At 38.9% G+C, this 11007-nt stretch overlaps 2 protein-coding genes across 2 annotated transcripts; one reads left to right on the top strand and one right to left on the bottom strand.

Moving 5' to 3' along the window:
• Positions 1 to 1110: 1110 nt before the first annotated feature.
• thoc7 (THO complex 7) lies at positions 1111 to 4104 on the top strand. Its single transcript, XM_032513989.1, has 8 exons — positions 1111 to 1235; positions 1508 to 1628; positions 1737 to 1864; positions 2852 to 2938; positions 3347 to 3404; positions 3512 to 3578; positions 3676 to 3745; positions 3932 to 4104. The coding sequence occupies exons 1-8, from the start codon at positions 1217 to 1219 to the stop codon at positions 3991 to 3993; spliced, it is 612 nt and encodes a 203-aa protein (XP_032369880.1). The 5' UTR covers positions 1111 to 1216; the 3' UTR covers positions 3994 to 4104.
• Positions 4105 to 4751: 647 nt separating this feature from the next.
• On the bottom strand, positions 4752 to 9793 carry LOC116688150 (interferon-induced GTP-binding protein Mx). The gene is made up of 12 exons (XM_032513976.1): positions 9484 to 9793; positions 8598 to 8735; positions 8328 to 8482; positions 7958 to 8096; positions 7668 to 7866; positions 7470 to 7548; positions 7263 to 7385; positions 6528 to 6669; positions 6286 to 6444; positions 6098 to 6174; positions 5755 to 6015; positions 4752 to 5643 (listed from the first exon to the last, which is right to left on the bottom strand). Exons 1-12 carry the CDS (start codon positions 9668 to 9670, stop codon positions 5419 to 5421), a joined length of 1884 nt encoding a protein of 627 aa, XP_032369867.1. The 5' UTR covers positions 9671 to 9793; the 3' UTR covers positions 4752 to 5418.
• Positions 9794 to 11007: the final 1214 nt, after the last annotated feature.

Below are 11007 nucleotides of genomic sequence, written 5' to 3'. Positions count from 1 at the left end.
TCAGCGTTTTTTCTGTCTCTTTTCTTAAATGAAAAACAATGGCAAAAAACTTGGGCATTTGTTATGAGCACTGTAATAAAAAACAAGGTCAAGGAGGTGTCATATAAATTACTACATATGTTTAATCGGAATCCCAATCACAACAAGATCTAATGCCAAAGTATGTTTTCACTCAGGAATAGAATTTGCCTTGGTGTGTTTGGTGCATAGCCAACAATAAACATATGAATATGGAATAGACAATATACAATAGATCAAAGTACTGCAACAATTAAGAACATACATATGGAATAGAAACATTAAAATGTAAATATGTAAAAGACACCATAACAAATACACAATAATATAACTGTGTTATATAACAATTACTGTGGATTACAGGTGGGATTTTTGTGGAAAAGATACATTTTCTCAGTGAATTTATACCCAAAATGTTTGAACCCAGGACACCAAATTCTAATATAACTGAACCTTCATGTTTTGTTTTGTAATGGACGCTCACAACTGGAAAAAAATAAATAACAGGAATTGTGGATAGTAGTAAAAGTCCTCCAGGAAACCTTCAGAAAACAAAATATAACTAATAATAATAGTACTAGTAAATTCTGGCCTCAGTGGTAACTTAAAGCTGAGAGCTAATTTTATGGTGAGGTCTGCAGTGTTTAAATCGTTCACTGTCTACATATCTTGTCCTATACTTCCTAAGTGAAGGAGTACACTCGCTTTCGGATTGTCACAAATGCAGCCCCTTTTGCTGAATATGTTTAACAAAAGGCCTCTCTTTGACCCTCCTGTGTAGGCTACATTTTAGTATTTTAGTGTCAATGCAGATCCAGATCTTTTTTCTTTTAGTCATGTCGTTTTGTTATGCAGCTCTGGGTCATTTTTTCAATCTGTAGTTATGCTTTTAAAAAAAAGAAGTTATCCCTGCTTCTAAATTAAATTAATTAAATTACAGTAGTTAGTCCTTTTAATAAACTACTTGTGAATAAAAAGCTACAGGATTTCTTTCTTTTCTTTATTTCTTTAAAGCTTTAAAAAAACATCTTTTAATGCACACTGTGCTCCCCTATGTGTTCTTTAACTGTCTATGCTGTGCTGGCCAACATAGACAGTTAAAGAGGTGGCCAATCATCGCCGTCTGTGTTTGTAGGCGGGGCGAGCTGCTTTGTTCACTTCATGCTGTTCAATAAAGTTTATTTAGCTCGTCACAGACATGGGAGCTGTTACAGACGGTAAGTAACGTTAACGTTTCATTTCATTTATTTCATCTCTCTGGCAAAAGACTCAAGTAGAATTGTGTTCCGAAGCTTTTAAAGTATCCATATGTGCCCAGACATACTGTCAAAAACGAACCAATGTTAGACGTAGAAACAGCTTGCTTTCAAAACGGCTAATATACAGTAGCCATGTTAGCTAACGTTAGCTCACATATAGCTCAACGGCTCTTACATGTTTTACTAGTATCTGAAAGGTTGTTTGATTTACATGTTCGCTCCTATTCCAGATGAAGTTATTCGGAAACGTCTTCTTATTGACGGGGACGGAGCTGGAGATGACCGCCGAATCAACGTGCTGCTTAAGAGTGTCACCAAATGGTGCAACTCGACTGGGACCCCAGAGGAAGGGTACGTGAGCCCAACAGACCCCAGCCTTGGACTTTGTCACCATCATTTCTATAAAAGTGTGGTGAAGAACTTTCTTTGAGTCATTAACCGTTTTGTAATTCTGTCCAGGTTCACACAGTATCAAAGGATGATGGGCACATTGTCTCAGTGTGAATTCTCCATGGGGAAGACGTTGATGGTTTATGACATGAATCTGCGTGAAATGGAGAATTATGAGAAAATCTACACTAACATAGGTAGGGTATAGGGATTTTTCTGACACTGGCTCTATTTATAACCCAGACCCCTTTTATTTAATAATACACCCAAAGTGTTGACAACCTGCCTCTTGTATATTCCTTTATATAACAGAAATACTCATGTTTATGTATTTTATACTTTCTATGTGGTAACTAGCAGAACTGGGCCACCAGGTTCTATGGCCACTCCAAGACCCGCCCTTCAATTGCATTCACACACTACTATTGGCCAGGCGTCCATGCTTACATGTACAGGTTCTATCCCCTTTCCAATTGGCTATTCTATCTATAACCACTCGAGGTCAGTGCCTAACCCCAACCAATCGAGCGGTTATTGAAGGGCAGATCTTGGCGTGGCCATGGTATTATTATATTATTATTATTATTATTATTATTATTAATCCTTTATTTAACCAGGAAGTCCCATTGAGATTCAAAATCTCTTTTACAAGAGAGACCTGGCCAAGGTAGCAGCCAAATCACAACACATACATAAACACATACATAAAGTTACATTTTCAAGGTAAAAAAGTACAAAATGTTAAAAAACACAATTAGACTCTCAAGAAAAACAAGAACATGTCTCCATCACAACCTTCCTTACAATAGTTTTAAATTCATTAATGGACATAAGGGTTTCTAACTTTAGTGCTTTCTGTAGATTATTCCACCCCCAAGGTGCTGAATAATAGAAAGCAGTTCTTCCTAATTCGGTTGCAACTCGTGGCACGTTAAACAGCAACCACTTTGAAGAGCGTAGCTGATAGGTACCAGAGCAGACAGAGAGGAGATTACAGAGGTACAGTGGAAGTTTGCCAAGTATAGCTTTATAAATAAAGATATACCAGTGTTGTTGTCTACGAATTTTAAGTGATGTCCAACCAACTAGGTAGGATTTGTAAATTCACACCAGGGTCAACACAAAACCATGTCGGTTTGTGTTATAAAGGTGTTAACATTATCACCACCTTGTCTACATTGCAGAACAAAGCATCACGTCTGCACACGAGAAGATAGCAGAATGCAAAAAAGAAATTCAGCGAGCAAAGAGAATACGGAAGAATCGGCAAGGTAAGAACATTTTCAGTGGCTTTTTCTGTTGTAATCCATAAAATTCACGGAGTTTGAACAAATTATGAATCATAAGGGTGCCTTGTGTAATTTTACAAATCATGCAGTAGATACATTATTTTACCAACAGCCTTCAGACATCCAATGAGCTTTTAGCAGTATTAACGGAAGGATAGAGAATACATTTTAAAATAGAAATGACAAAGTTAAATGGAGGCAATAGATTTTTGATTGGTCAAATGTAAAAAAAAGATCCTTTTTTTTTTTTTTTTAAACACTGAAGTCATTAATTTTAGAAATAAAGGGTACCAATATATAGGTTGTCAAAGTAATGTGTATACACAGTACATACGTGTGGTTAGTTGGCTAACTTTGGCTCACATTTTCCTTTTTTTTGTTTCCTTTCAGAGTACGATGCTTTAGCTAAGGTTATCCAGCAGCACCCAGACCGACATGAAACGCTAAAGTGAGTCAGCTTCTCATTTGTTTTATCCAGATAGAGTTTTTCTGCTTCACATGTTAGAGTTTTGGTTTGGATAATCCAATGCTTAATGTTGGTGTGGTCACTTACAGGCAATTGGAGGCGCTTGACAAAGAACTCCAGTTACTGTCTCGCACCAAGGAGAATGTAGATGCAAAGGTAAAGCCAAATACATTTTTATCATCTCTTCTATCAATGTCTTCAATAATTAGTAATCTTGTATTCAAAATTGTTCTCTTTCTATTGTCCCACACAGTTGGAATTAAGAAAGAAGCAGTTCCATGTGCTACTCAGCACCATACAGGAACTACAGCAGACACTCGAGAGTGAGTAAACAAGGACATTTTGGGTGCCTTACCTGCCATTGTTGGCGCTTTTGCATTTCCCTTTCACTCCCTCTGTTCTTTAGTCTCAATAGCTGTTGATCTGGACGTTGTTTAAAAAACAAGCCATTTATCTGTGAAGTTCTGTAAAAGTACCTATGCCTTGCTAATGGATTTTATCTTCACTAGATGATGAGAAATCAGACAATGATGACATCAATCAAGAGAGCCCTGCAGGGAATGGGGAATGAATTTGAAGACATCCTGACTGAAATGAATAGAAGTGAACTGCTTTTTAAATGATTTTGTTTTTGCTTAAAATACTTTTTTGTATGTATTTTTGAATAAATTTGACTAGTGCACATGTCTTGTTCAATTGTTTTTAAATGGTGAATTTTCAGTCTCACGTCTTTTCTCATAATTTATGATTCTGTTTGCGAGGGTGTCATGATGGAAAAGGACTGTATGCAAGAGAGAGACAGATATTAAATCAAATAAAAGTTGAAGAGAAAATCATTCCTTAATGGTTATCAAGAAAAAAATTCAATCATGGAAGAGTGGCTATGTTTATGTGCTTGGTTGGAATATCTTATTATGCTTAATGTTATCTGTAAAATCACAAGTACTTATGTTTATACTGATACTATTTGAGTGGTCATAAGCAAGCTCGATGTACAGTTTACCACATCCATCAAGAATCAAATGGATAGAAGTCCAATGCAGCTAAAATCAGAGTGGTTAAATAGATTTTTAGGAAAGAATTGGTTATTAATGTATTTGTAGTGTAATATGAAGCTGCTGCACATCGTCTGCTGTTATACTGTTCTGGAAGTAGACCGATCCGAATTGTCCTTTTGATCAATGTTGAGTAGTAGTTGTAGATTAGTCATTTCCTTTTAAAGTCAGTAATTGTTCATGTTGAGAATATGTAATTTAAGTGGAAAAAGAAGATTGTCAGATTGAGTAGTCTTGCCTGTAAAAGCAAGTTGGAATAACCACAGACACTCAATTCAAGTCAATCAGTTGCTTTATTTAAACAAATGCATTGGAACAAATGTATTTAAAAAAAAGATTCATTTGTGTTTAAGTCTGTAATTATACATTAAGAAACACTAACTACTGGTTTGTTTAAAGGGCGATCAGCAGGAAACAATGACAAAGCACCAACATATTGGCACAATGTCAATCTTTTCTGGGGATAAGTTATAATAATATATAATAAAACATTTATGTTTAGAACTGTGTTGTTGGCTGTTTATTTGCTTAAGTTGTTGTCTTCTTGACAGTTGTTTTGTATTGCACCGATCAGGAGTATTGCTCCTAATTGCGTTGTATTTACTACAATGACTATAAAATCTTTCTAATCTATTCTTTATTTCTATTATATAAGTTCCCAGTAAGGAATTGAACTAGGGTGTGACCTATATAGTGTGCTACTGTGATCTGCTTTTGCCTTGTGAAATAACAGGCATAATTCTTTAACCGGACTACATATTACAGTACAATTAAAACCACCCCCCAAACACTGACCTGTTTTGACTTAGCTATTACATCTAAAACCTATGTGTGCATTTAACAATGGACACGGTAAACAAAATATAATATAGTAATCCTGCAACCACTATTGTACTATATTTGCTAAATGAACAAAGTACAGTGAACTCATGCTGCCTCATCTAGAACTCCACCAGGTATTTGCGAGCCTTCATGAGGCGCTTAAGGCGACTCTGTAAAGCTGCCCTCTGGCCGCCGATGTCACAATCCTCCTTTAGCAAGAACTCCAAATTCTCTCTATCCTGAAGCATCTGCAGCATCTCCCTCTGCAGCTGGACGGCCGACTCCTGCAACATCTGGTAGCGGATCACCAGTGGGATCTGGTCAGCCAGACGCTGGCCGGCAATCTGAAGGAGGAAAAAGAAAGTAAAGTTTGACAGACGAGGGAAGAATGAGGGTGTAATCCTTGCTGTAATTGTTTTTATTTTTTGAATTTATCCCTCTCCATTGAAACTTACTTTGTAGTATGATTTAAGGTGCAACATCAGCTCCTGGAGCGTTGCATGATTATCCATGCTGTACACAATACTCCTTTCATTAGGATATTTTAACATGGAATCATGTTTGTCTTCATCCTCATCCGCCTCTTTTTTCCTGTCATCCAAACTGCTGCTGTAGGTCCTGTCCTGAGAGTAAACAATCAGCTCCATCTTGAACTGGGTTCTCAGCATGGCTTCAGCGGTGGACTCTTTTTGTTGCTTGATGGCTTCGATCTTTGCCTAGAAAATAAGAGCAAGAAGTCAATGTGAGCCCTGCGAAGAATATAATGCAGATTTTAATAGACTCTTTAAATATGGCTACCTTGGCTGTTTTAATGAGGTTAGGAAATCCAATGAAGCTACTCATGGCCAGCTGTATGAACACCTTTCGAACAGCATCTGGAAGAAATGGAAATACAAGAAGATGTAGCAGCTTGATCTCCACCGTGCACCTCAATAGTAGCTGTGTGGTAAGAAAAGAAAATTGGAGTAATAAAGTAAAACATTGACCTCCTATATCCTTGAGTTTCTTGACAGCGGGTTCTTCCAGCTCTTTGATCTGGTCCTTCACCATAATCTCAAAGGTCTTGTAGTTGATGAAGCCCGGCAGTTCTCTCCCACGGTACTTCTCTTCATATTCCTCCACCTCTCTCTCAATCCTATTGCTAACTGCAACACACAGACGAATATTTCAGATTCCTGCTGATAGACATCTGTAGACTTGATCTTCCAGATCAAAATGATACACTCACATTTTTCTCCGGAGAGGTCCAGGTGAGCATTCCACTTTCCAAACTCTCTTCTGAGTACAGAAAAGATGTTGAACCGGTCTCCACACTTGAGTTCCTCTCCTGTAGTCAGACTGATGGCATCCTGGGTGAATGCTGTCACTTTCTGTAGCACACACGTGACAGCAAAAAGGATTGTTTACAGAGTTTTTTTGTCTAGTAACTTGTAACCTTGTGAATTTTTTCTTTAATCCTTTGGTTTGGATGGCAAAAAAATCTTGGGGTTCAGCGTCGCCCTGGTTCTGCTGCACCCCCCCGTCCTGCGCGCGCGAACCCTGCCATCCCCCTTTGTCCATCTGCGCTATGCCACGTACACCTTTAACAGCCCGCAGTGCCTGCTATACAACCCTACAAAACTAAATTTGTAGTCACTGTTCCATTTTCTTTACTGTGTTATTGCCACTGTGCATTACACCCCAAACCGGCACCGTCAGACACCGCCCACCAAGAACCTGGGTCTGTCTGAGGCTTCTTTCTAAAAGGGAGCTTTTCCTCGCCACTGCCGCCAATTGCTTGCTCTTGGGGGAATTACTAGAATTGTTGGGGCTTTGTAAATTATAGAATGTGGTCTAGACCTACTCTATGCGTAAAGTGTCTCGAGATAACTTTTGTTATGATTTGATACTATAAATAAAACTGAATTGAAATTAAAACTGAATTTATAGCCAGGTAAATGTAATGTAGCATGAGGAAGCTCACATCAATGAGGAAGTAGAGTCTCTCAGCTGCATCCGTGGGGGGTCCAGTGCCGTATCTCTCCAGCTCTGCTTGGGTCTGTGTTAGTTTGTCCTCTATCTGCTCTTCCAGTCGAGGCAGAGATCTCTGCGAATTACACATGGGTAGAAATGTTTAACACTTAAAGTAAGCAAGGAATTGTATGCTTAATTTGAGGGAGTGAGAATTCACCTCAATGTGATGCACCAGCTCAAGTGTGAGTTTCTCAGCCAGTTTAGGAACAGTGGCGTGGCCGTCGTTGTAGAGAGTTCTAGAGAAAGAATTAAAAGCTACTGAGTACATCTCCAATCACATAGAAAATCACAGCATTAGCCTAATCATTTATTGTGAAAAACCTTTTTACAATTACCTGAAAAAGAATAAACTTACTGGAATTGCACATGATCGGTGAAGAAGGCTTTCTCTCTTTCTATTGCTTCAGTCAGAGACACCTTGTCTGTGATATCCTTCTGACCCCTGCACCGGACAATCATGTAGCCCTTCTTCAGGTGGATGACCTCATTATGGACAATATCAACCACTGTCTCTTCTGTGCCTTTGTCCACCAGGTCAGGCTTGGTCAAGATACCTGGAAAGAGAGAAGGACAAACAGACAGTGAACTATCAAATAGGTAAGTCATTTGTCCAAGTGGTCCTTTTCTAAAATCAACCCTATTTACCTAGAGTCCTCTCCCCATCAGGATCCACCTCCTGGGCCATCTTCAAAGCCTCTGTGGTTGCTATGTCCACGTTGCATGGAACAACCACCAAGCTGATGGTTTCTTGTTTTTTGATGAACTTTTGAATCAGTCTCTTTATCTGAAAGAATGTTTTCATATCATACATCAGATTATAAGCTGTACAAGTACCAAATCACTATAGTGCAAGTGTGTGATGAATAAAAAAATCACAGGACCAAAGTCTACAACCTTGCTATAATCCCTAAACCTCATTGTTTTTTTTTTCATTTTTATATCTTGGAACTACCCTACCCACGACATTTCTGATCAAAACTGGTGACAGTGGCTTTGGGAGACTGAACTGGTATACCTGGTCTCCAATGTTCTCTGGTTGTCCCTTTACAGCCACCCTGGCGATGCCGGGCAGGTCGATCAGCGTCAGGTCTGGAACATCAGGAGAGGCGATCTCCAGACTGATGAGGTCATCACTGATCCCCACCCCAACCCCAGCCATTTCATCCTGAGCTGGAGAGAGAAGACATGATGTAAAATGATTACAAAGGATGAAAGTGCTGATCACTAAAAAAATTCAGTAGCTTCATCAATACTTGGCTTTTGATGGTGAAATGTAATACTGTACCTTTTCGAATCATTTTCTCCACATCTGCGGGGTCTTCTATTTCTACCTCCTCTTCCTGGTAGCTTATCTTTCCGTACCACTCCTCTCCTTCTCGCCTTCGCTTCATCTTTAGTTCGAGAGGACATCTTGTCACAATGCCTGAATTAATGAAGAGTGAATTATGATGAGGGGACAAAGGCAGAACAGTAGCCTAACTTTGTCCAGTTTATTTTTCTGAGGCGAATAGAACGGGCAGCTACATGAGGGGTCCGAACATCATGCCAGATGTGTTGCTATCACCTAGCAACCGTCTCTGAGTGAGAAAAGTTGTGTAAGGTGTAGTGGAGGAATCACAACCTTTAGGAGTTTAGGTAGGAGAGCAATAGCCTACTAATGATTTAGTTTGTAGTTCCCGTGACCTGACGTCTACAGTCTATGGTTCAGACTCAAACACACAGAGCTCGGAAGCAGTTCTGTGCGTCGCTTTAGGCTCCACTCTCTCAGTAAAAATAGAGATGAGCAGCTCAGCTTCCGTGGTCTGTGCAGCTTCAGGTTTAAAATGGACGTTCTCTGCTGTTCTCTGCATATGTGCTTTTCCAGGCAGCATTTTGAACTGTGTAGAGGCTAAAAATACATTTAAAAAATGGTCATGTTAAGTTGGGTGCTAACTCTAGCAGGAGGATAACACGGTGTAGGGAGCACCAAATTGGTTTCATTTCACAGCACTCCAAATTTAGAGACAACATAGTGTTGCAATCTCCTTTAAGTAAGCCTACCCATAACTTGTGTAACGTTAGGCAACACAACACTTTTTTTATTTTAATGTTGTCCATCCATCATTATCATTAGGCCTGTTATGGAGAGATAGATATGAAAAGATTTTTTTGTCTCAGTGACTGTAACTTACCACTGCCTCTTGGCAGAGCCACCCCTGACAGCGCCTCCAACACGGAGCTCTTCCCCGAGCTTTGGTCTCCAATCACGGCGATGGCTGGCAGCGCCAAGTCCTTCTCCACACCCAGAGACCGAAGAGAGTCGATGAGATCAATGCAGGGACGCACCTTCTCCTCATACTGTTGGTTCAGAGAGTTCATGATGATGACTTCTTGTTTCTTTAAAATAGGAAAACAATCGCAAAAATGCCCTATTACTGAAACTGTGCCGACTCCGAGCTACAATGCCAGATCTCTCGAATGCCAAAATGATGTGACGCGGATGCCAGTGCAGTTACGTTCAAGGATGCAGCGATAAAAGGAAATGAAAGTTAACTTAACTTTCGTTTCCTTGGCTTTTTTTTTTTATTCTTCTCCTTGACTTTAACAAGTTCATCACTAATGTAGGCAGGTGAACTGTAGGCCTAATACCAATCCTTATTGATCCCCAATGGGGATTCTCTTATTTGTGATGTCTTGGATAAGTACTTAATTATACCCACAATCCTGAACAATCCCACAATGATAGGCTACCTCTGATTGGAATGTCGTGTGAATCTTTGCTGCTGTAGCCTACTGTGTTGTAACGTTAGGCCTACTGTCTACTGTACAATCTTGTAGCCTACTGTACGATAATAAAAGAATAAAACCTGTATTGTGTTTCTGTGCGGAGACTTATCAGTCCAATCATGATCTCCTTAGCTGCCACGATGGTTTTTTAAAGGATGAGAATAAGAGTGTCCAAAGGGGTGAAAACAACTTTAAATCGGGTCACGTTATTGCATGTAGTGTGTCCGAGGGGGTTTTGTGGGTTTTGTAAGGGCCAGCATGAGGGATAAGAATCAAGATATACAAAGTTGTGATGAGTTTTGGGCTTTCACACACACAATGATAAAGATCTAATTAAATATATAATACCTGTACAAAGCACTATTTACATGATTATTACTGAAAGAACTGCTATTAACTGTACATTCACTATGTTTGGAGGAAATAGGCAACGCAAGGCTGTCGTCCGATTAGAAGTTGTTCAACAGGATCTTTTGCGGTTGTGTCTTTGACTATTATTCAGTGGTGCGCAGTGATTTATGGGAGAAGTAGTTCCTTTGCTCAGAAATGAAAACATTTATAGTCTTGTGCCTTTTGACTTTTTTCATTTTTTCACTCATAATGATATGTTGCATGCTATGAGTCACGTCTATACTGTGAATACCGTGTTATTAAACTTTCTGTCTGTATACTTAACTGTTTTAACTGCTTTATTCTTGCATTTTACTGATGAATTTGTCTTTGTGTGTGTGTGTGTGTGTGTGTTGTGTGTATATATATATATATATATATATATATATATATAATATATATATATATATATATATATATATATATATATAATGCTATTAAGCTTTCATTTATAAAATGATCTCACTACATTGCCGGTATGGTGCTTTAACAGTGGTCTGAGGCTAGATGGGATACATCTACAGTGATGCCAGTTAGTT

Source organism: Etheostoma spectabile, chromosome 4 (assembly GCF_008692095.1).
Source record: "Etheostoma spectabile isolate EspeVRDwgs_2016 chromosome 4, UIUC_Espe_1.0, whole genome shotgun sequence".
NCBI lineage: Eukaryota > Metazoa > Chordata > Actinopteri > Perciformes > Percidae > Etheostoma > Etheostoma spectabile.
This window is presented reverse-complemented; position numbering and strand designations above follow the sequence as displayed.

Excerpts from the sequence above, each read along its gene's own strand:
- thoc7 (XM_032513989.1), top strand. Across the intron at positions 2,939-3,346 it reads AATACGGAAGAATCGGCAAG|AGTACGATGCTTTAGCTAAG; the intron begins GTAAGAACATTT and ends GTTTCCTTTCAG. Across the intron at positions 3,746-3,931 it reads ACTACAGCAGACACTCGAGA|ATGATGAGAAATCAGACAAT; the intron begins GTGAGTAAACAA and ends TATCTTCACTAG.
- LOC116688150 (XM_032513976.1), bottom strand. The coding sequence starts at position 9,670 with ATGAACTCTCTGAACCAACAGTATGAGGAGAAGGTGCGTCCCTGCATT. Across the intron at positions 8,483-8,597 it reads GGAGAAAATGATTCGAAAAG|CTCAGGATGAAATGGCTGGG; the intron begins GTACAGTATTAC and ends TTCTCTCTCCAG. Across the intron at positions 7,549-7,667 it reads ACCGATCATGTGCAATTCCA|AACTCTCTACAACGACGGCC; the intron begins GTAAGTTTATTC and ends TTCTTTCTCTAG.